Genomic DNA, 25,086 nt, shown 5'->3' with positions numbered 1-25,086 from the left:
AGCTCTTTGTTGTCTTGGACTAGATAAACCACTTTTCCAAGCTAGCAACAACCACACGGTTTCTCTGATGAGCTTAGATACCATGGTGACAGTAGAAATATCTAGGATGAAAGACAGAGAAATTAGAAAGTTATCTTTTTTGAGAATCACTGCAGGGAAAGGTCTTGCACTTTTCTTCTTAGATTTGATGCTGAGTTAATTATCTTGATGTATAAAACACAGCTTTTTGCAACAAAGAAAGGATTATAGTCAGCTAAGTTTTCAGGAAAATTATCCTGCATGGCAAGTGAAGTCAAGGATTTTACCTGGCTAACATAACCCAAAAAATGCATTTTTTTTTCACATAGGGCCAGGCTAAAGATCCAGTTGATCAACATTCCAGGCTCCTGTGAAATGTTCTATCCATTTTTACAGATGAGTAAGATGAAATGCACGGTGTTAGCATCAGCCAAAATAAAAACTCGAAGAAGTTTTGCAGTCTGATCAGTAGCCAGAAATGCTTTCGACTTTTTGGAGAAAAAGCCGTATTTCAGAAGGGGAAGACTTGGTCTGTATGTAGAAATACATACATAGAAGGCATCTTTTTCATCCGCAATGCATTTTATATCATGCAGGATGTGATCACAGTGATACTCAAGATTAGGAGATTAAGGATGGTCTCTTGGGCATTAGAAGGAACTGTATATTACTAATAATGGTTCTTTCTAATCGTAATATAATGCAAAAAAACTGTATCATCATTATTATCTTTGTATTTTGGTGTGTGATTTGGCTATGAAAAACAATGAGTAGATCAGGTTTCCATTGTGCCATTTCAATTCTTATTAGTATCCCCACCTTATTAGTATTCCCACCTCCAGAAAATAACATATTTTATACAAGATCTCACATGGCACATGCAGAATTCAGTACCCTACAGGCAACGTGGGGACTTCTTTCCCTGGACTCCAGAGGAGTTAATGTCCATCATAGGTATTCAATGTCAGCCTGCCTTTGATACTTCACAGATCTCCAGCCTCTAATTAAGGATGAAGGAAGCACGTGTCCCTCACTGAACCCAGCTGTCTTGGAGAACTTGCTGAGAGCTATTGTTAGGAAGAGGAACGAGGTAGTCTTTTCCTTTAGTGACTTGGTAAAAATAGCCTACCATACCAGTGAGTGATCCTGGTAAACAATAAGTCTTAAATTAAAGAACAGCCAATAAAGCAAGAAAAAGCAAAGAATTACAATGCACGGACTTACCTACTCATCACAGTGTGGATGAATGTGGCTACGTTGATATAAATGTGTTTAGAATGCAGTGTATGGTTCATCTAGATGCATCCCTTCCTCCGTACTATGTGTTGTACAGTCACAACTATTTTGCATTTAAAAAACTCTTGCTGCCAACAGAGAAAGAAGGGAGCTGCAGCTAACTATGGTATTTTTCTACTTAAGTCCTATTGCCCAATGGCCTGCCCCACGCCATCCACTCCTTTCATGGTGTTTTTCCTTCACGTTGCTATGTTACTGTTGGCCGCTTGGCAAAGATCACGAAAGAATTAGCTGGAAATTTAAAGTATTAAATCTGCAGTGGTTTGACAGGATTTTTTCTCTAACAGAGATGAAAAAAAGAAGTGCATGCAATCTGGCTGCATCTGAATGCCAAAAGAAATATGACAGCTCTTAATGCCTGGAAAAGGCTCTGAAAAAAAATAAAAAATCATTTATTTATTTCTCTTTTTGGGTCTTGTGTCTTAAGAAAATGAGTCTCAGGAAATCACTCTGTCTGCCAATTTTATTTCACTAGCTTTTGAACCTGTTGTAATTCCTGGACCATTTCCAATGTAATATGATCAAGGACTAATGGGCTCAAAAGTTTATGTCCTCACAAGCTTTGGGTAAATCAGGGAATATGGAAAAAGACGGAAATTAATGCCCTTGCAGTTGGAAAGACTGAAGCAAATCCTCAAGTATTCATTAGGTTTGCCGTGGCCAGGTGATCAGCACATGTCAGTGCATTTATATATATATATATAATAGCTGCCTGCTCTTTCTCTCCCCACAGCCACAGTCTTGGGGTGGCACACCTGCACTGCAGAAGCAGGGAGATGGCTTTGCAATGCTGAGTTCGAAAAGAGAAGGTACAGAAACACCGTGCAAAGGCTGCATTAGTTCTGCTGTTCATGGAGTAATTTAGTTTTTCTACTTTACCTCTTGCTTGGCACTGTCTTGTTCCTAGAACAAAATAAATAATTCATCGCCAACCTTACTGCTATGATAGATCTGCACAGGCTCATGGCTAACACAAAGAAAACGGAAACCTCAGTGAACAAATAAGGTCCAATAAAATATATAAAAGCTATTCTTGACAAGACAGACTTTAATTTTTATTTATTTGTTTTCTTTCCATTTCTATCTCTCTTCTCTCCTGAAACTTTCTCTGGTTTTGCTCTCTTTTTCCTACAGCTATCTCAATAATCCACTCTCATCCCAGGACAGCTACTTTCTCTATAGTGCCCCCTCTGCCATCCAGTTATACTGAAGCAAGGATATTTATTTTGCCTGTTTCCCGTGGGTCTAGTTGGACATAGTTTAGCAACTGGCAAAATCCTGTTTTAATGAAGTTCAAGAGGAGAAACCATTGACCCTAAAAATGAATACATACTTCTGGCGGATCCATTTATCTTAATGGTAATATGAGAGAGAATTTCTGGATAATTACTACTGCGATGGAAGACAGTGAGCTGACTTCAGACATGCAACACTTCTAACACAGTAACACAGATAGTAATATTCACTCTTTAATAGACATCCTTTTTTTCTGGTAGTTTTTTCTTATCCTAAAGATTTCAAAGACAGATTTTTTCCTGGTATAACCCCTGTCAGTGTCAAGATTATAAACAAGATTATAAACCTCTGTTTACTAAAGAAGACCAAGAAAGATAGCACTTTTAGATGCCCCACGCTTGCTAGCAAAGTCGATCAAAAAGCACAGTTTACTGCTTCGAAGTGGATCACACTGCTTTAATTATCTGTATTTTAAATAAGGGCCATCCACGATAAAACATTCACACGTTATTTTCGTAAAGTCTTCAGTTTGCAAACATAGAAACACAAAGCACTCTGATTTGGGGAAAACAAACAAACAACGAAAAAACCCAAAACATTCTATTTTTTCACAAAGAGAATGAATGATCCGCTACATGAACACCCTGCTGCAGAATCTGCCTTAAGGCATTCTTTAATAAACACGGGTGGGACACGAAAGATCCCCTTTAGTATGAGAAGAATCCCCATTCTCGAATGAGGAAATGAATGAAATAAAGGTGACTTCATTATTTACATTATACGAAGGAATCCGGAAACGCAGAACCTCAGCGCGCGATGGAGCTCCGCTCGTCCTGGCACCGCATCTCCTTGTGCCGCCCCGCAGCCGTGGAAAGGCGTTAACACAGACACAAACAGCAGCACGCAGGACAGTGTCTGCCGGCACCAGGCAGGCAGCGCTCTCCATGTGTCGGCAGGAGCCGCGCCGCACCGCGCACTTGGCCGCCCTCCCACGGGCAGCGGGGCGAGCCGAGCCGAGCCGAGCCACGGCCTTCCCCTTCCCTCAGCGGGCGGCCGCGGCGCGCCTACAACTCCCGTCAGGCCTCGGCTTAGAGTATAGGCCCCGCCGCACGGCGGCTTCGGGCTGCCGCTACCGGCTTGAAGCGGCATTCGCTGACCCAAACACCGGGGTGGGAAGGGGGTGCGGCTGCGGGACCTCGACCCATCCGGCAGGGAGGCGAGCGGAGCGGCCCGGCTCTCCCCCACTCCCCGGAGGCGCCGCCGCGGGCAGCCCCGCTCGCCGTGGGCCTTTCTCGGGTGCGGCGCCGGCCCGCGCCTCCTCTCGCCAAGATGGCGGCGCCGTTGGCGGTAAATTCGGGTAAGAGGAACCCGCGCGGCCTCTCCTCGCCCATCTGGGTGGCGGCGCCGAGCGCGTGTTTCCCAGGCGAGCGGCCGCGTTCTGCCCGCCTCGCGCCGGCCGGGAGGGAACAGCGGGGCACCCGGATCTCGGGAGCGCCGGGTGTGGGGAGGGAGGGCTCCGTGCGGGCCTGGCCCCAGCGATCAGGGATACTGAAGGTCCGAGCTACTGCCCTGCCCGGGCGCTACTGAGAGCGGCAGATAAGGCCGCTCGGTTCGGGTCGGGCTGTGGTAACTCAGTGCGTTTGTATTGCGCTCGTAATAGCTTCGGTAATAAAAAACAACACGCACACAAAAAATAGCAGCAAACATACCAAACGCCAACAACGACCAAATCAAAATCTGTGTCTGGTTTGTGAGTGGTGATGTACGGAGCCAGGAGTTGGACTTGATCCTTATGGGTCCCTTCCAGCTCAGGATATTCTGTGATTCTTTGTCATCCGGTCCAGCACCTTCCCCCACCTCCACCTGACACAGGGCAGCGCAGTGCAGTGGCCCGCAGCTTTATCCAAATGAGTTTTGGGTGTTTCTGAGATGGGGATTCTCCTAGAGAACACTCCAGGCCTCTGCTCAAACGTTTGACAGCCCTCGTGGTAATTTTGTTTCATGACAGCTAATTCGTTTCCTGGATTATCTCATGATTTTCTGTGCTCTGCGCCACTAGAGAGTTGAAGGCAACGAGCTGCTGTTCCCTCCTTACCCTTTTAAGACCGGACAATGGCAGTTCTTTCGGCCTTCGCCTCATTCACTGTGTGCTCTGCCTGCCTACTTCATTGTCTTGCTTGCTCTGGAGGGCCCAAAACTTGGCACAGTACTGGAGCAACTCCCTCTGAGATGCTTAATCACTTCTGTGCATTGCTGGCTGCCGTTCTGTTAATGCAGCTCAGTGTGCACAGGCTGCCCCTTCTGTGACAGTGTTCAACTTCTTGTCTGCCAGAACACACAGGTGCTTTACTCTAAAGTTTCCCTCCCCAGCCTGTATTGTTGCATGGTTATTCTCTCTCAGGTGCAGGACTTTGCATTTGCTAGTCTTGAACTGGGTTGAAATGGAGAGCACAGAGATGTTCTGAAAAGCAGTTTTGACTATGACTAGAATGTGGGTATGGCCAGAAAGTAGTTTATGTCATAGTAAAGCAGCTAATAAAGCCATCAGATTTTAGAAGCTCAACTCCCACATCCAGCAAGGAATAAACTTACATAGAAGGTGTGTTGATCTAAATGAAACAATTACATCCTGTGCCCCACCTCAGAAAACGTTAATAAAACACAGTCTACATCTGAGGGTAGAGGAATGGTGATTATTCCTGCTGTCCCCAGAGTCTGAACAGTGACTTTGTTGAGGTGAAAACTGTAGTTATTCAAGTGGGATTAGACTTTCTTGCTGTGTAATTTATGCAGCAAATTATTTAGCGTTACAGGTAAAAGAAAAATAGATGCAGAAGGTGGCAACTTACACACAAAAGACAAGATAAAAATTAAGCCAGATGTGGCAAAAGAACTAATGGAGATTTTGCCTTAGATTATAATATGTTGTTTGTGAGGACAGACCTAGCAGGGACAAATCTATAGCTTCATATAAAGTTCAGGCATAAGCATCAGCTACTGTTGTCAGAAGAAGCTGTTGGAATAACAGAAACAACACACATGGTAAAAGTTTGCATGGTCACTGGATGAAGCAAAACAACCCAGCTGATTTCCATCCTGGTTGCTTGTTCCTTTCTCTGCACATCTTTGTGCTCATATGGTTTGTGCCCATCAAAGAGCAAACTGAGCTATAGATGCGATCATGCTTTTAGCAGTGGCTTGCATGTAGAATCTGAAGCTTCCATGATTACAGATGATCCTTAGCAAGGGAAACATTTTGGTATTTCTAGTAATGTGGGCCTTATAATCTTGAGTGCTTTTCTTCCCTCTGTCTCTTCTTTTTTTTAATGGGCTGTTAATTCCAGGTGGCGGTTGTCACTGTACACGGTGATAATGCCAGAAGTCTGAGGAGTAGCTTGGTGTAGTGTTTTCATGAGACCTGAGGCAAAATGGGGAAAATTCTAGTGTAATCTCCGTGCTGCAGACATTGGTTTGTGAATGATGCTACTTCTAGTGAGTACTGACAGCTGTAGTACTGAATTCAGGTTTGGAATATGCAAAGGAAACTCTTTTTCAGTATTGAGGAGGAGGAGAGATTCTTCAATAGGGTCAGAACTGACTTAAATTTGTGACTGCTGGCTTCCAGAAACAACCTAGTCTCTTCTCAGAGTACTGATGTAATTATTGGTGCTGATCTGTCTATTTCTATTAAAGCAAATTCGTATCATTTAAGAAACTCTGATGCAGAATTATAGCAGCAAATGTGTTATGTATCCAAAGTATGTCTTTAGGTTTATGATTTTTAGCATTTACGTAACACTGCCTTTATACTTACGATTTTGGTTTCTAATATATATTTTACTCTGCGTAGTCTGGTGACGCATCACGTTCTGATAGCACAATTGTTCATTCATAGTCTCTCTTGTTGGGTATTCCGTTGTTTTTGTTGTTCTGCCAAAAACAGAAAGCAGGAAACCTGCCTTGCTTAATTCATTCAGCTTCAAGATCTGCTGCTCAGTTTGCACTTATTCTTTACTCTTATTGAAGTGGGTGGAATTTCTTAGATATATAAGGACACAAAGTAATGACTTTTCAGCCCCCAAACTTACCTTCTTGTATTATCTTTTCTTTTTCTCTATATCTCTAAGTCAGTTAGGTTTTATATCAGATGATTGTTGCTTTGTGTACCCCATAGAGAGGGAAAATGTGTTTTGTTTGATATGCGTAATAATCTGTACTCTCAAGATGGGATTGTCACTAAAAAAAGCCTATTGAAAATACCATATGAAAAGTTATTTTGTTTTCATATTTTAAATACTTTTTTGTTGTTATTGTTTTATTTCTATTTTTTAAAAAATATATTTTTATTTCTATATTTTTTTCCTTTTAGCTGCTAGCTTGTGGGGTCCATATAAGGACATATGGCAGACTGTAATGAATGCTATTTGGAAAAGGCAACCTGAAGCTATTCATCGCCTCGACCAGGTTTTAAAGAAGCACAGATCTGACTTCATTTCTCTCTTCAGAAACCCGGTACTGGACTAATGCTCTTGCAGAATGATTTGGAGAACTGATGATTTACTCTGCTTTGTACTGTTGGATTGCATACTATTTAGGCACTGACTTCACCTTTTATTCTACATTTGTACAATACATTACACAAATGCCTTACAGAAGTCTCGTTCTGTTGTATGAAGAGAAATAGCTTGAAAAATACATGTTATTTTGCCTCTTGTAGAGAGTAATTGTAACATTTTTCCTCTGATTACTTGAATGTTTTGAAGGGAATAGTAAGAGCATCTGATTATCCATCAGTTCTGCGTTGCTTTTTCCCAAATACTCTTGTTTGTCTGAAATGAGGCACAAAGCTGTTTCTTCTGGCTTTGCTCCATGCTCATGCTTCAGTCAGTTAGACAAATGAGCCGAAAGAACAGGTAAACATGTAAGTTTACGAAATATAGAATATAAATTGCTCAGATTGTGAGATGATTTGAAAAAAATCACTGATTCTTGGCTAATGGATCACAAAGTAATAACTATAAATGTCTCCTGTTGTTACTTCTGAGGTAGCGTGTGGCTTTACAAGATCAGAAAATTCGACGGTGAGATTTAGAGATTTGTCAGCATATTTGAATGTCTGAGTTGAATAGAAAAAATAATGATGTAGAAAATAGTGATCTGGAGAAAGGCAGCAGTTCTGATCATCGTTCCTGTTATCTTTCATTGAACTGAAACCAGTTTCTCTAGAGAATTTTACTGAAATTTAATTTTCAGCTCCGTCATTTTCAGTAAACTAACACTGGTCGTATAAATACTGTTCTTGATAAAATAAGAGCCTTTTTGGGATGCCTTTAATATCTGTGTGTTTAGAAATGCTGCCTTTGTTTTTAAGATGAGAATCTAACCTCTCAGAACTGTATGTGTGAGGAAGGATTAATGTGTAAGGTTTCATTCGATTTTTCATCTTGCCATTTTGAATAACTTCCCATGCTTATTTCTCTTCCAGCCAAAGAATGTTCAGCAGCATGAGAAAGTTCAGAAAGCAAGTACAGAAGGGGTTGCTATCCAAGGTCAGCAGGGAACCAGGCTTTTGCCAGAACAACTCATCAGAGAAGCCTTTATCCTCAGTGACCTCTTTGATATCGGAGAGTTGGCAGCTGTTGAGCTTCTTCTAGCTGGTGAGAAGGGAAAATATTTAAGAGCTGGACAAAGGCAGCTTAAATAGAGCCTTCCTTTTTATGTTAAGTGTATGCTTGACATGAATTCATGATTCTTTCAAGATCCGACTTTCCTAACATCTAGAATAGTCTTCAAATGAACTCTACTACCTCCTATCATTAATATAAAGGCAGTGTCCTGAACTTTTATATTTTATGCAGATTTTGCAAAAGGGAGTAACGTGATTTTTAAAAATAATTTATTTCTCTATCACTGAATTTAAGCGTAGTCTTAAGTTTGTGGAATTTTTAATAGTTGAATATGAGTTTTAATATCATCCAAAATACCTATGATCTCCTGGAAGCACTTGGAGCAAATCAAAGTGATGATGAGTAACGATGGTTGCTATGTTTATATTTATGTTTCAGTTGGAAATAAAGCGATATAAAGCTGTTATCAAAATTTATATCCTCAAATTTTCTTGGATATTCTGTGTGTTTTCACTCCATAGGAGAACACCAGCAACCTCATTTTCCTGGCCTTACCAGAGGCCTTGTGGCTGTGCTGTTGTACTGGGATGGAAAAAGATGCATAGCCAATTCACTACGAACTCTCATCCAGTCACGCCAAGGCAAGACTTGGACATTGGAACTCAGGTCTGTATTAGGGTTATCTGCTTTTAATGCTTTTAGGATGGTTTATACTTGAGGGAATGCAGATATTCTCAGGTTTGTCGTACTTATAACCTAATGCTATCGCTTTCATGCTTAAACATAATGTTCTCTGTCTTAGTAATGCCTTTAACAGATTATGGGGATACCCGTTTTATTTTCAGTTCTTTCATACTGCTTCAGCTTTTAGCAGTGTTTTGCTTCAGACGCCCTTCCAGTCAGTGCTGCTCAAATCAGTGATGATTACTCAGTATCTGAGAGACTGAATTTCTGCCTGTGCTGTGTTCTGACTTCCCACATCCCACAAAGCAGAGAATTGTGCCTCTACTTAAAATGGATGCACTGTCTGCTGGCAAGCATAATGTTTTTTTGACTAAAAACATTATGCACTGTTTAGTTCCAGTGCACAGTGATTGCTTAAATAGAGAAAGATTAAAATAATGTGTTATGGCATGGACTTAAATTTTGCATCTTAAAAGAAAGTATTGCTTTAAAACAAATTGTACTTCTTTGGTAGGATATATGTAATTGGACAGTTTCATTTGCTAGTGGGAAAGGGGCTGTAAGCTTAAGAATTATGTATATCTTTTATATAATACTTTTGCCTTTTGATAGAAATCTTAACCTACCTAATCCGTGTTGTACTCTCCTTGTATTCCATGTTCTTGAACCTAGTTACCTACAGACTTTGTATTCATTCAGCACATTCTGAGAGAGTGCTGCTTACTGATGACTGATGTCATAATGACTTAATTATTTTATATATATAATGTAGGTGTACATTTTATGTCAGCTAGCATATGCTGTTGCTGGAATTCATTATTTTAGAATTCCTCTGTGACTGAGAATAATATGATTGTTAAAGTTATATTCTCTCTGTTATAGTCAAGAGCTAGTGTCCATGACAACGCGCTTTACAGATGACCTAATGGAGCAGGGTCTGACTCAGAAAATCCTCACACTTGTGTCCCACATTGATTTAAACAATGAATTTGATAAACTCCAGAGAGAGCGAGGACTGGGCAGTGAGAAACATCGCAAAGAGGTAAAGGGGGGACTGGGTGTGATTACTGTTTCAAATGACTGACTGCATAGGGCAAAATGCAGTTAGATCACAAAGAGATAAAGATTGATATACATTTTCTTTCTCCCTACTGTCTGGTTTCTTTTCTCTACCTTTGTTTACTGTTTGATACACCAAGGGAACTACTCATACTTACAGTATATCACTGTGTAATCCAGATTACTACCTGCATTTTGGTTTCTGTGTTGCTCCTTTTCATTAGGACACACATTATCATTACTGATGGAGAGAAATTAAGGGCTGTGTTGAGGTAAACATAATATTTACACGTTGTGAAATTTTCTTTTGCTATTTTATTCTTACGAGTGTAAATTTAACCATCTGCTTTCATCATCACCATTACCAACACCATAAATAAAAATAGAATAGAATAAAAATAGAAAAATAAAATTCACAAATGATTAAAATAGAATGAAACCAGGTCTAGTCAGGCAAACAATGCATTTTTTTTTTAATTATCCATTTGTGGTAATATGATCAGAAGCATCTCAAATTGTAAGCAATAAGAACTGCTTGAAAACCAGTTCTCATTTTTGTACTCCTTGGAATTAATTGAGACCATGACTGGCTGTAGAGTGCGTTGGCAACAGGAAGATTTTATCTCCATATCTTTACGATATGCGTTGTATCTAAAAATTATTTTATGATGTAATCAATTTATTTTCTGCCAAGTAACCAGTTTTACTTTTTTGCTGTTTGTGTAGAAACTATGCAAAGAATTTCCCTGTAGCGTTCTGTATGTGCTGCATTTATTGCCACAAAAATTCTGTCTTCAGACTTTGACTGTCATGCTGGTTTGTATCATACTCAAAGATATCATGTCACTCTTTATGTAAAATGGCAGGAAGTGTGTAGGCATTTAACAAGAAAAAATGTAGCTTTTGTTTAACAACAAAAAAAAGCCAGCATTTTCTCCTGCTGTTTTTAGAGTTGTTTTTCACTTACTCTTGTCATAATAGTTGACTGCAAGAGACAAAGTGAATGTGTTACTAGTACATTTATATGCTCTTATTTCTTTTAAAAAGGTTTCTGACCTCATCAAAGAGTGCCGGCAGTCCTTGGCAGAAAGTCTCTTTGTCTGGACCTGCCAGTCACCGCTGAGTAAGGATGACACTCTAATCCTCATAAGTTTCTTGGAGAAAGTAACAGTAGAAGCTGATGGCTCATTGGACAGTGTCAACTTGTCTCTACTCATGGCACTCCTCTACTGCTTTGATGTCAGCTTTCTGGAACAAGGCATAGAGGACCGTGAAGGTAATGCTGACAGATTCCTGTGTTAGGGAAGTTGCGCTGTGCAGATGGATACATCGTTGATTAACCAGTTTTGTTTTTTGTTGATAACAAATTGGTAGAGTTTTGCATGTTTGTTTCCACATTCATGGGGTGATGGTGTTGCATTTGTGGCTTTGTTTTCTTTAAGATCTGATGCACCGGCTCCCTCTGCTAGCAGAAAGACAGTACATAGCAACAATACATACTCGTCTTCAGGAGTCTCAGCCTTGGAAACTACCAGGCCTGCAAGCGACTGTTAGATTAGCCTGGGCACTGGCATTACGAGGAATATCCCAATTATCTGATGTGACAGGTAAATTACCCCAAAGTGCAGTTGCTGCACTTCAGTATTCTGGGCTTGCAAATCAAAGTATGTTGTCTTCTCGAAGCACTGGTATTTACTTTCACAATACAGCTACTGTTGACACTCTGCAGAGCTTTCTCAGTATGTGAGTTTGGTTGTTGAGAATTAAATTGCCCTGATACGTACACAGATTTAGAAATCATTAGTCATTAGACATTAATATTGTATAGTATCTCGTTGAAGTGAAAGGGATTTTAATACACTGAAAAATGTGAAAAATTGCATCTTATCTGCTTTAATATAACTTGAACAGTGAAATTAAAAAATGGATTTGTGTTTATGACTTTTTGCCTCTGGAGATATTAAACCTCAGTATCTTAAAAGGACAGTTCCCTTCTTTTTTTCTTGGACTTCCCAAGCTTTCCATGCTCCCTACTAGATCAGAGTTGAGTCTACTACGGAGTATTTGTTAAAGAAAATGTAAACGTTGTAATTAATATTGAATTAAAGTTGGTTTGTGCTTCTTAGTTCACAGCCTTCGATTAGGTCAGGTAAACGCATTATGCTCTTTATCTTACTTGCAGAAGAAAGTTAAAATTACTACCCTACATTAACTTGTCTTTTCTAGTCTGGAGTTTTCCTGTACAGTGGGGGAAAAAAACTGTAGTGGATAGAAGCACGTTGATTTGTTTTTCAGACAGGTATCCTGAAATATGTTAGTTTATTAACTGGTAGTTGTGATTTATTTTTTTCTCCCTGTTGTAATTTATTTCGTTCGCTCAGCTCTTGCAGAATTCACTGAGGCAGATGAAGCCATGGCAGAGCTGGCGGTTGCTGATAATGTCTTTCTGTTCCTGACGGAATCTGTTGTGGGCTCTGAAAATTTCTACCAGGAGGAGTTTTACATTCGCAAGATTCATAACCTTGTCACAGACTTCCTTGCTCTCATGCCAATGAAAGTAAGCATTTTTCTGCAAATAGCAGTTCTTGAGAAACGTGGACATGTCTTCTATGGTTCTAAAATTAGTGTGGATAATGTAGAGAATCTGATGTCAGCCCTGAAGTGCTGCAGTTCCAAACACTTCTGTGGAATCTGTAACATTTGGGATCTGTTTTCCACAGTGAAGCATTTTAAAAGCCATGTTTTATTTCAATGTGATGAGATCTGCAAAGCAAGCTATTATGGTGGTAGTGGTTTAGTTTGGTTTTAAATGCTCAGAATCTAAATGAATTCTGAGGTTGTTGGCAGTAGATGTACTTTTTGTCTTTTGTTTTTCCCCCCTTTCATTGAAGGCATTAGCCTAACCTAAAAGAACTGACTGTTTTTGTCCTTCATGGTTTATTTCATTCTTTTACTGACAAACTTTTTGCATGTTTAAAGGGAAGGATTCTGCTATTTCTTTCGGTATCATCAGCTGTTGGTAGAAGAGCTAGAACAGAAATGCTACAAAAGGGGTTTTTAAAAGTTTGAAGCAATTACAACAGTTTTATTCGTGTAAGACCTCATATCTGGGTATAGAAAATTAAAATTCTATGAAAATACTTTTATTTAATTGATAGAAGCACTATTTTGTGACCTTCATTGTGTTGAGCTGTAATTGGAGTTGCAAATAATTACTTCTTTTAATGAGGGGAAAAAAAAGGATTATTTTAAAATACATTTTGTTCTCGTTCTACCAGTTTACAATGAACAATATTGGCAGGAAAACATTATTTGAGCCTGAGAATCTCTGAGGGCACATATAATCATGCTGGAGATAGCTTTTATCTTTAATCATAATTTATAAGCTGTTGGTTTTGTATGTTGTTTTCTGAAGCTAAATTTCTGTTTAACCCACATCCGTAGAACCCATCTGTAGAACAAATATAATGGCATTTCAAGCAAACGTTTGTAGATAACTTTAGCAGTATACTTCTGCTGCAGTGGTTCCCTGCGTACAAAAACTTACTGCGTTGTAACAGACTTCGGACTTCGAAGGCAGCCTGCAGTGGTGCCTTCTGTAATACAGAAGCTGTAGCTCTTAGGAATATCTTACATAAATGAGAAGTATGTGAGGTGTATTTTATGAATGTTCCTTAAACAGTCTGGTGCTAACGCGTTTGGATCTGGCAACTTCTTTATGATAGCCTTTCTTTTTTATGAAGTAGCTCTGAGGATGGTGTTGCTTCACCAGAGATGAAATATGCTCCTGTATTGATAGCAAATTTCATGAAAGAGATATAGGCAGATGAAGGTGGAAGAGCTGGAGTCTGACTCAGGCTCAAGTTGCTGACTTTCTAGGTGCATATCTGATTCCCTTTCCTGTTGCGAGCTGCATAAAAACCCCAAGGCTGTTTGTTGGTTTGTTGTTATGTCTCTCTTTGTTGCACAATGGAATGGGAGGCTCTAGGGAGAGTATTTCAGTTTTCTTTCTTTGATTCAAATCTGTGGTTTGTTATACTTGGTGCATAACTATGAAGAGAGATTCTTCACTGGAAATAGGATTTTGTAATAAGTCCATGAACAAAAATCTGAACACTGTCTCATATTCCTGCTTGACAGAGACCAGTGTCAGTTGTAGAGGAAAGTCTTGTTGGCAGGCAATTAGGATGTGGCTGTAGAAAGGATTCTGTTGTTCAGCTGCAGTTATTCAGTACTTAGCTTATGTGTTATGAGTTATTTCTACCAAGTCTAAATTTTTAGGGAAATAGAAATGTTTGCTTTTCAATGTCCTTTTTCTATTAAGGTATTTATAATCTTTATATAGTTTTATTTAAATCTGTAACTTGGCATTGTATTTAACTCTTTAGTGTAATTCTAAATGCATTTGCTGCTTGCCAGTGATGATCTGGATGAATCTTTTGGTTGACTGCATTACCCTTATAATTTTATAGTTAGCTTTAGTAGCTTTACTATTAATTTACTATTTCACTTACCAACATTGTTTTGTGCATGTATTGCTTTTGTTAGTATACTGACTTAGATACTTTGCACTTGTCCTTTCCACAGTTACCTCTAGTTTTAACAGACTTTCTGAGATAACTCAGTTCTTTAGCTTATCATTCAGTTCTACAATTCAAGATAGACTATAGAACTGTGAACTTATCTCTATCAGGCATCGCTGCATTTTAATTTGCAGTGTGTGGAATGGGCTGCTTCTCAATCTTTGTTTAATATTTAACAGAACTGATCTTTTTATCCCATGTCTGTCTTTTCTTTACACCTCTAGTGGCATGCTTCGTGAAAGGCTTTTTGACAACATTATTAAATCAGCTTTTTTTTTTGCTTTGTTTTGGTTTTTTAAAGTAACTGGTATTTTTGGCACCCAGAATTTTGCAGGACTGACTAAAAGACTTTTTTTTCTTCCTCACTGCTACGTTTTTTTTTTTTTTATATTAATGCTATTAGTTGTTATAGACAATATTTCTAAATCCAAAGCAATTGCATCAATCCAGAACTTTTCAGAGGTAGCCTTAAACTGCTAAGAAAGGTGCAGTCCAGAGATCTTTATACAGAAGCCTGTATTTCCTGGTAGTTTCCATTACTCTTCACTCCTTTTGGATCACAGTCGAACTTTCTTTGAAATCTAGCTAACTTCAGCTGTCTTTAAAAACAAAAAGAGGAAAAGGATCTACCTTTTACAGCCAGATTGGGGGATCTGGTGAAGACAGGGCCTTGGCAGAAAAGAAGTGACAGAACAAGCCTTTGAATGTAGTCTCTGTTCTAAATAAATCAATGAAATTTTAAAATTTGCTTGTTGCATTTCTCCTGTTGTATCTCATTCTTAGCTAAATACAGAATGGTATTTTTCTCCAATTCTTAAATTGTGTAGGTGAAGCAGCTGAGAAACCGTGCTGATGAGGACGCTCGCATGATCCACATGAGTATTCAGATGGGAAACGATCCACCTATTTCTCTTCGCAGAGATCTGGAGCATTTAATGCTTTTAGTAAGCCCTATTTTCTTTTAAATTATCATATTTAAAAAAGTGATTGACTTTCCTTCTTCATCTGAAAGCCTGGTTTGAATGATAAACTACAGCACTGGGTCTTGCTCTCTTTGGATTAATTTTTTTCCTTAAATAAGTGTTGACATTTACTATTAAGTTTTTGTGAAAAGAATGTACTGCCCTGGCTTCTAATGTTCAATCAGAGAATTGCTCAGGTTAGAAAAGACCTTAAAAGGTCATTGTGTCCAACCACAACCTAACCATACTACCTTAACAACCCTCTGCTAATCATGTCCCACATCCAAATGATTTTTGAAGACATCCAAGGATCGTGTCCAAACCACCTCCCTGGGGAGCCTACTGCAGGATTTATAACCCTTTCTCTAAAGAAGTTTTTCCTGATATTCAACCTCAACTTACCCTGTCACAACTTAAAGCCATTTAAGCATCAGTTCATTTCTGTTTAGTGAGTAAATACTGTGTTGTTTCTTCTGGTCAAAGAATTCTTGAGTTATTGTTATTGTAGAAAATGTTACATATCAATAGTTTGATTTATAGCAAGATTTTCTTAACGTAACTGTTTTCTTTAAACATATGTTATAATATAATATATTTATTATTATAATGTGATATAATAAACTCATTATTTTAATGTAACGTAGAAACAACCTTTATTCTTAAAATTCTTATTGTTGAAGTTCAGATCTGACAAAATGAATTCAAGTTCTAAACACCTATGTATATTGATGCCTTACTGTTCACCCAATGTTTGATCTTTCTACAGTTCTTCAAAATTATCAATAGTAAATAGGGAGAATACTTTTTTTCCCTATTATTGCCAATTAATCTGATAATTATTTAAATAATTCTTTCTTATGTGTAATATAATTATACTGAGACTTTAGAAAGATATTTGCTATAGAGTCGGCTAGGCAAGGTGACCCCAGTAAGTCTGCTGCAGGAATTGCGAATTCCATCATTTCTCTTGTTAATGAGCACTTTTGGAAGAAAGGTCATTTTGTTTCTGTCCTATTTTTTTTAATAAAAGAAGGAGAACTGAGTCTGTCTGTTTATTTAAAGATTAGTTGCTAAAGTTGCCTGATGGCACTTATAAGAGATCAGAAGGAAGTTTTAAATTCAGTGACTGTGTTTTATATTTTCTGTTCATTTATAAATTAAAAACAAGTATGTATTTCCCACTGCATGCAGATGTACAGTGTGCAGTTTTAAATACAGCAGCCTTTATCATAGGGACTGGATGTCTTTTGTAAAAGTAGCCCTTCAGGCTGTAGGGTGTTGAAAGAAATGGTTTTAGTGAAATATTTTCTTGAATAGCTCTGTGGTCTGTAGTAAACCTATATGAAGAACTAGAAGTGTAAGTTGTCTGAGAAATTGTACATTCCTTTAATAGGTGAAATTTATGATCCCGATACCGGCTAGTATGTTCATAAATCAATATAGCAAGATACGCAAATGATAGTTTAAGGTGAAATGCCACTCTTTTGTTAGCAATGCTTCCATCTATGGGAAGTAGGTAGCAAGTGTGAAAGCTATGAAAGTTTAACATGTGCACTTCTTAATTTCTCTGGGTGTCATTTGTTCTGATATTGTTTAGCAGCTGTCATTTTTTCAGAGAGTTTTAAGAAATGAAACATCAGGTGTGGAATGCTTTGCGTTTCAGACATGTTTAGCTTACCTAGAAACAGTACGCATAGAAATAATCTTCTCGTCTTTATATAGTTGATACTTTTTGTCATTCTTTCTCTGACAGATTGCTGAATTGTATAGAAAAGACCCCTTTAATTTGGAACTTGCCCTTGAATACTGGTGTCCGTCAGAGCCTTTGCAGACATCTACCATCATGGGGTCGTATCTTGGAGTAGCTCATCAGCGACCTCCTCAGCGCCAGGTTATCTGCATTTATCAGTTTTGCGTTTTTTAAGTGGAAAATCATTATTTTCTTTTGTATTCACTGTTAACTTCAAATTAAAGTAATAATAGTTGCAAGTTGAAGCGATACAATAGTGTGAGTTGAAAAAAAAAGTTTGGTGCCCTTATTACCCGACTATAGGTAGCCACTAAGAAAAACATTATCATATTTCCTGCCTGGCTTATCTGCATATGTCGTGTTCTGCAGGATGTTGCTTACTCTAAAATGAGCTACAGCAAGTCACTCATGGTTGTCAGTCCATTCAGTAAGAGATAGTCTAATTAACCTCTTTAAAATGAGTTTTATTGCAGCGCTCTAGTGCTTTCTGTCTGATGGCCTCTACATACATATTGGTGCAACCTCCCATCCCCTATTATTACTTTAGAATCTGTTTTCTCATTCTGCCTGACTATTGTTTTCCCAAAGTACTCATTTTTGCTTGTTTGTTTGTTTTTTAACACTGCTATTTATTTATTCTAGGTTGTCCTGTCAAAGTTTGTTAGGCAAATGGGAGATCTGCTTCCCTCCACAATTTACATCCCGTACTTGAAAATGCTTCGGGGACTGGCCAGTGGGCCTCAGTGTGCTCATTACTGCTTTAGTTTGCTAAAGGTCAATGGCAGTAGTCATGGTAAGAAAAATGACACTTCAGCTCTTTCTTCTCTCTTTTTCCTTCTAATGTAATAAAATAAAAAATGGAGACTCTTGTGAAATGAACAGCGGCTTTATGCTTTGCGTTATTAGTACACAGATGACATTTGGAATGCTTGGCATGAAGATGTAATCCGGTGGAAAAAAAAAAGGCCAATTAAATAATTATGTGTCTGAGTACCTTAGTAAGTAAATTGCTTAACTAAGTAGTGTATTTTAAAAAGGCATGTCTTACAACAAGATTCAGAATATTAGTGTAGCTCAATGTGAAATATAAAATGGGTAATATCTTCAGCATAAGTTATATATATTTTAAATGTAGCTGTGTTTCCCGAGGTTTGTTTTGGTTTGTTTTCCAGAAGTATTTTGAGAAATATTACATGTATTAGAAGCTGTAACTGAAAAGATAAAGAATTGTTAGTCAGCCCTATGTTTTATATTTCACATTGGGCAAATTGTAAAAGTACTTCCAAGTATTACTACAAACATTCTGATTAATAAAATAGAAAACTTGCTTCTACTGCCTTTTTGTATTAGCACTTTCACGTCTCTGTTGTCAAAGAGGCAAAACAACTTCCATCAAAACAGCAGAACCACTCATTCCAGAAACAATAGATTTCCTTTGAACTTTATTGTAGGGTCAAGTTAAGAAAATTTTCCTTTTAAATTTAACTACCTTCCTGGTTGTCCTGTGAATGAGTAAAAAAAAAAAACAACCTTGTCACCTTTTTGTCATTTTTCTAGCGGAAAACATCCAAGGAGTAGGTGGCAGCCCTGTCTCCTGGGAGCATTTTTTCCGCTCTTTGATGCTTTATCATGAACACTTAAGGAAAGACTTGCCAAGTGCAGACAGTGTTCAGTATCGTCACCTGCCTCTCCGAGGAATCACACAGAAAGAACAGGATGGGTTAATTGCCTTTTTACAGCTGACCACTGTTATAGTAAATTGGGTAAGGTTATTCTTTTATATATATATATATATATATTTCTTTTTTCATGAAGGTCATCATTCAGTTGTGATGTTCACTTGACCAAAAAGATATTCAAGGCAAATTTACCTAGCAGCTCTTCATTTGTTTAGGGAACTTCAAAAGTATAAGAAGTATGAAAAATAACTTCTATGACCAAACATATTGCTAGAGTTAGTGATTTTCTTGCTTTCCTGACACTTTCCTCTCATGAAGATGTCCTTCAGAAGTAAGATATATTCAGAAGAAATGCTTAGAGAGTAGGAAAGTTCTTTGATAAGGATTTTAAAAGAGCAAAAATAATAAAAGACTTTCCAGAGAAATGGTAGAAACTTGGCGAAGAAACCAGTCTACTCTGAAACTTGCCTCCAGAGTTAAATTTAGAATATCTCCAAACCAATAATGCAGAATGTGCTGTGGAGTAGCCAGAAGTGGAAACCTAAGAAAATAAAACTGCAAAACAGGCTTTATATTCTGAATTATCTGTATAACTCAGGATATTGTGGAATTCAGTTCTTCAGTACCCACCAGAGTCTGCAGTTTAGAGGTTTGAAGAATATCAGCCTAAAAATTGAGCAGGATGCCCATGATTTTACTGACACAAACACAAGACAATGCAGTGAAACTAATTGGGCTTTTAAAAAAATTGTCTTTTTTGGTGCTGATGTGGAGTTGTTCCTCCTGAAAACTGTTAGTTCAGTGAAACCTACACTAACTCATGTCAGCAATGAGTGAGAGGGGGGAAAAACTGTTATCCTGGCACTAACCATAACCTAGGAAGAAGTAAACATCTAAGGATGTGAGCGATTATTATTTAATGAGACTAGAACCTTGATCTTGCCCAGTGCTTCAGAGTGGATCAGAATGTCTCAAATGAGCTTGCAATGATGATGTTCCTGCTCCTGCACTTAAACTGTTCCATGTAAGTTCCTAGCCAATGTCCAGATAGAATTTAGGTGCTTGTTTAGGATTAATTGCATGCATGTGCATCCACTTAGAAAAAAGAAAGATTATCATAACAAACTTATATTGCACGTAAGTTTTCTTTATGGATGGCAACTATTTCAGTTCAATTTTAGGAAAAATTTGAATCATTAAATTGGGCTTTTGTTGAATGAATGTTGTTTGCGTTGGAACAGTCTGCCATTCTTTTGGTATTCTGTGTACCTGTGCAATTATCATTGCTGTTACTGAACCGTGAGTTAGAGATTATAAATCATGAATAATCTTCAAAATTATAACCTTTTTTATGTTGAACTCTAGAGTGAGAATGCTCGCTTGGCTCTTTGTGAGCACCCTCAGTGGACACCAGTGGTAGTCATTCTGGGACTTCTGCAGTGCAGCATTCCTCCTGTTTTGAAAGCTGAGTTGTTAGAAACTCTTACTGCTTTTGGGAAATCTCCTGAAATAGCTGCTTCGCTTTGGCAGTCTCTGGAATACACCCAGGTAATTTAGGTTTTTCAGTGTATACAACTATAGCATCCCAGTCTGATAAAATTGTCAGTGTGTTTAAATGACCCATTTCTACCAATGATATTACATTTTCTATTGATTTCTCATTTCCATTACTGATTATCAGGCTTTTCACTTAGTTAAAGTAGTTCATCTTTTGAAACAAGTTTGAAAATGATGGTACAGTTTTATGTCTGAGATCTGTATGCACTGTAACAGAGAGTCCAGTATATTCAGTACAATCTTTCCCTCCATGTCAGTTATTAGTAATTAATGTTTTACAGGCCATGTATTTTTCCATTGTGGGTTTGGGGTTTGTTTTCAGAATATGTGTATTATTCTCCTGCTATAAGTGATGCTCATAGAAAGAAGGAAAATTCTGCTTTCCGGATTTTCAGAAGAAAAGTTGATTGAAATTTGCAGTATGTGGTTGCTAACCTCCGCACTTAGATAGCAAACACTGAATGGATATATTAAAAAGTCATTTTTCCTTTTTCTCTTGATTTCAGAGAAAAAAAGGAAAGAAAGGAAAGATGACCCCCAAGGAAGACTGATCTCAAATGAAAATACTCTCAGTGTTGTTACCTCAAAAATCATAAGGAATGGAGTTACATTATAGTGTATACTCTAGTTCAGACTTGTTTCTGTTTTGTTTGAAAGGGCTTGAGGCATGTGAGCTATGACTGCTGGTTTATTGTTAATTGATAATTAACAGGCACTGGCAGTGATGACATTGTATAGTGGTAGTATTCGAAATACTCACCACCTCTGCTTCCTAATTTATTACATTCCCTAAAATATAAAAGAGATAATAAGGGAAATGTCTTCCGTGACCAAGATCAGAAGAAAATTAATAACATAATAAAACCTCTGTTCTTTTTTAAAAAAAATAAGCATGATGCAGATCTTTGGGGATGTGAAGAACAGTGTGTGTACAGTGTCTATTTTAGTCTTTCAGAGAAAGAAATTTTAGCTTTTCGGCTTTTAAGAGGATATAGAAAACTGCTTACAGCTACAGAGTGATGAGTACCTTTTGGTACTGTTAGGAATGATGGACAAATGCTTTGATGATATGAAGCGTATTGTTTATGTGTTTTCTTTTCTCTCTCTGTTGTGAAGATATTACAGACTGTGAGAACTCCAGGCCAGAGACAAGCGATTGGTATTGAGGTAAGGGTTTCTTTGTCCTTAGGCAGACTGTCTCATCATCTGCATATGAGTACAGGGTAAATTTGGGGGCTTGTTATGTTTTCTGAAAATGTTATAAATTTATGAATCTAGTGCAGCATTGTACTAGTAACAGAACTGTGTCTGAACCTTCAAGTTCCTTATTGGCACTCATCTTATAATTTTCCTGTTTTCCTAAATTTGAGTCACTTTTATTATATCAATACCATTCAGTACCATTTTAACAAAATGGTAATTAAAAGCTAAGTGCAATTAAATTCTGAAGCATAACTCCTAATGACTCAGAAATGAATGAAGAGTATATTGCTGAATTTAAATGACAGTATTGTTGCTTCACTGCTTTTGCTTTGTTTGTCACGTTCTGTGGACAATAGTGCAGTGAAGTCGATTCAATGAAAATAGTTTTATAGATGTTGTCTTTATCTTATTTGTTCTCCTGTTTTTCTTTCTTACTCAAAACTTGATTTTCTGTTTTTTGCTGTCCTCTTGGGTAGGTTGAACTGAATGAGATTGAATCCAGATGTGAGGAGTATCCTTTAACCCGTGCCTTCTGTCGACTCATCAGCACTCTAGTAGAGAGTTCATTCCCCTCAAACTTAGGGGCAGGTCTCCGCCCACCAGGCTTTGATCCCTATCTCCAGTTCCTGAGGGACTCCGTGTTTCTTCGGTTCCGCACCAGAGCTTACAGAAGAGCTGCTGAAAAAGTAATGTTTATTTGAAATTATTTTTTTAATTTATTTTTTAGGATATAATGGTATGTACCTAATTTAAAATGATTTGAGGTTTCTTATGAAGCTTAAATCTTTTTGAAAAGCTGTCTTATGTGCAAGTTCAATCCAGCAGGGGTAACTTGGGGCGGTTCATTCTGTAAACAGATGATTTTTCAACTCACGTGTTATTAGAACTACTTCTAAGGAGCCTGTATAAGCTACAAAAGTACTGAAGACCTAGAGAAAGAAGAGTAAAAAAATCATTGCCTTGTCAAAAAAGCTAAAAGTTTCTGACAGTGATTGTTTCTAAAAAGCTGAGAAGGGAAGGGGCAAGAATTATACTGAACCTGGCACTGTGAATAATCCATTGCTGAAAATGGACCTTCAGCTACTTAAAAGAGCAGGTTGCTCATAAAGGAATAATTTTTATTTCTAGACGTAGTTAGTTTATGCATTCTGTGATAAAAATTATTTGAACCAATTGGCTAATGACTTCTGAACATCACGTTCTGAAATCTGAAAGTCACTTTTGTCCTTTCCTCTTTTTAAATTCAGAGAATGTTTCTTTCTCCCTGAAGCAAGGAGTTGGAATTTCCTTTTGGATGAGCATACATGCTACACGGCATTCTGAAAGCTGTTGAGGAACTGTTACTAGCTGTATACCTGTAGTTTTTAATGCATTAATGTGTAATAAAGGAGAGCGGACAAAAGAGACAATAGATCTGTTTTAGTGTTCCATTTTACTTCAAAAAAGGAAGCTTGGCAGTTTTGTGATGGATTTGTTGTGATGGATTCAAGTGTTGTGGGATAGTGCTTTAGAATGAGACAGTCATGCTGTGCATCTGATCAACTGTATCACTGCATTTTGTTGTATTGTTTGCATTCTGGTCTTGTTGCTGCAGCATTAGTCATATTCTGTGTATGATTTTTCTTTATCTTGTGATTATCTACAGTGGGAAGTGGCTGAGGTAGTACTAGAGGTGTTTTACAAATTGCTGCGGGACTATGAACCTCAGCTTGAAGACTTCGTGGACCAGTATGTGGAGTTACAAGGTTAACTTGTTCATTCACTTATATTTGTTCACTGACAAACTGAACAGTAACTTTGTTTGCTCTCTTGCCTCTATCTTGTGGTCTTGTTAGTACAGCAAGTAAGCAGGCAAGAAGATAGGTCAGAGCAATAAGAAAAGAAGACATTAAAAAATGTCCACCTAATACAGGGAATTTTAATCCTGATTCAGTAGAGCTTCGTGTAAATTATTTCCAGCACCTATGGCTCTGCCAGGAGCCATATTTCTCTTGGATTCCGCTGGATTTGTTTCTTTTGGTCTTTATTTAAATCACAACTACACATAGGATTAACTTAAAAGTTTACTTTTAACATAAAGCAGAATTTAAATTTTGCTTTTATTTTATTGAGGAACTTGGTGTTTCAGGCCAGCAGTTTTCTTGTTTTGTTGCAGCAGATAAGCAAGGATCTTAGACTGTAAGAATCAGTGGTTCAGTGTACCCTTCTCAACGCTGTTTTATGGAAATGTTTTTTTCCTTATGTTGGATCTTTTTGCAGGTTTTGGGAGATGTAAAGTTACTTTTCAGTCTCACAGAACCATTTAACGTAGCTCCAGTGTAGTATAAAGTCCTGTTGTTTATCTGAATTCAAGGCAGATTAGCTCAGGGAGAGTCTAACCAGTTAAAGTTGAAATCCAGCCATTAGATACTGAAGAATAGTGGTAATTGGCATTACTGCTCTTTCCAAACTTTCTAAGCTGCCTAAATGGCTTGTCTGTAAAGAAAAGCTCTGAAGACTTTGGATGCAGTGTTACTTATATCTGCTGCTTGCAACAAAACAGGGACTGCTGTTTTCTACCTTATACTAGCTTGAGTAATAGAAGCTCTTTCTATTTTGTGTTTTTTTGTTCGTTCTTCTGCCTTTAGGAGATGAAATAATAGCATACAAACCACCTGGATTCAATTTGATGTATCATCTATTGAATGAGTCCCCAATGCTGGAACTGTCTCTGAGTTTGCTGGAGGAAGGGGTTAAGCAGCTGGATACTTATGCCCCATTTCCAGGTATGTGCCTAGAGCTTATTTTCCATGTGAAGTTGAAGTGCATACTACCTAGGAACTAAAGCTGATGTTGTGTAACTTCAGCTTGATTTTGCTTCTCTTCCATATAGAAATTGTGTTTTGTGGGGAATTTTCCTAGTAATAAATAACTGATGGAATTCTTTCTTGGTACAACACTTGGTGAATTATGTTTATGAATGTGGCCTATGTTACTGCTCCTTTCTTTCTCTTATTGTTCTTGTTTGTTTGTGCACTGCAGGGAAGAAGCATTTAGAGAAAGCAGTAGAATATTGCCTTGCACTTCTAAACTTAACCCTACAGAAAGAAAATCTTTTTATGGATCTGTTACGGGAAAGCCATCTTTCCCTAATTGTCACACCACTGGAGCAGCTGCTTCAGGGAATCAATCCCCGCACCAAAAAGGCCGATCATGTGGTGAATATCGCTAGGTATGTTCAAAGTACTGAGAAGGGAGGAGTTTTGTAGGCATGGAAGACACTGGATCCCTATCCTTTCATTTTACCAGCTAGTGGTACTTCTCAAGATTGGAATCTGACTTTATACTTTTTATACTTTTTCCTCAGAATTTCTTTCAGTTTGCCTTCTATGCAGTGGTTCCCTGGCATGTAATTTCCAGTTTGACCCATACTTTGTCTGGATGTCATAGAGC

General features: G+C 38.0%; 2 protein-coding genes across 2 annotated transcripts in view; one reads left to right on the top strand and one right to left on the bottom strand.

Annotated features, from left to right (window-relative positions):
• The window catches only part of CNOT4 (CCR4-NOT transcription complex subunit 4), an 82,880-nt gene extending 79,278 nt beyond the window's left edge, over positions 1-3,602 (bottom strand). Inside the window, exon 1 of the mRNA XM_072355783.1 lies at positions 3,326-3,602. The gene's annotated coding sequence lies outside the window, so the exon portion shown is untranslated. The remainder of the gene's footprint in view (positions 1-3,325) is intronic.
• Positions 3,603-3,750: 148 nt separating this feature from the next.
• The window catches only part of NUP205 (nucleoporin 205), a 44,315-nt gene continuing 22,979 nt past the window's right edge, over positions 3,751-25,086 (top strand). Inside the window, exons 1-18 of the mRNA XM_072327207.1 lie at positions 3,751-3,907; positions 6,920-7,062; positions 8,036-8,207; positions 8,699-8,843; positions 9,744-9,903; positions 10,968-11,196; positions 11,363-11,527; positions 12,302-12,477; positions 15,331-15,447; positions 17,219-17,356; positions 17,858-18,008; positions 18,773-18,978; positions 20,260-20,442; positions 21,568-21,618; positions 22,131-22,340; positions 23,300-23,399; positions 24,282-24,419; positions 24,676-24,865. Of these exons, the coding sequence (XP_072183308.1) occupies positions 3,880-3,907; positions 6,920-7,062; positions 8,036-8,207; positions 8,699-8,843; positions 9,744-9,903; positions 10,968-11,196; positions 11,363-11,527; positions 12,302-12,477; positions 15,331-15,447; positions 17,219-17,356; positions 17,858-18,008; positions 18,773-18,978; positions 20,260-20,442; positions 21,568-21,618; positions 22,131-22,340; positions 23,300-23,399; positions 24,282-24,419; positions 24,676-24,865 (2,702 nt within the window). The 5' untranslated portion in view covers positions 3,751-3,879. The remainder of the gene's footprint in view (positions 3,908-6,919; positions 7,063-8,035; positions 8,208-8,698; positions 8,844-9,743; positions 9,904-10,967; positions 11,197-11,362; positions 11,528-12,301; positions 12,478-15,330; positions 15,448-17,218; positions 17,357-17,857; positions 18,009-18,772; positions 18,979-20,259; positions 20,443-21,567; positions 21,619-22,130; positions 22,341-23,299; positions 23,400-24,281; positions 24,420-24,675; positions 24,866-25,086) is intronic.

Source organism: Excalfactoria chinensis, chromosome 1 (assembly GCF_039878825.1).
Source record: "Excalfactoria chinensis isolate bCotChi1 chromosome 1, bCotChi1.hap2, whole genome shotgun sequence".
In the NCBI taxonomy this organism is placed as follows: Eukaryota; Metazoa; Chordata; class Aves; order Galliformes; family Phasianidae; genus Excalfactoria; species Excalfactoria chinensis.
Note: the sequence above shows the minus strand (reverse complement) of the source record. Positions and strands in the feature narration are given on the sequence as shown.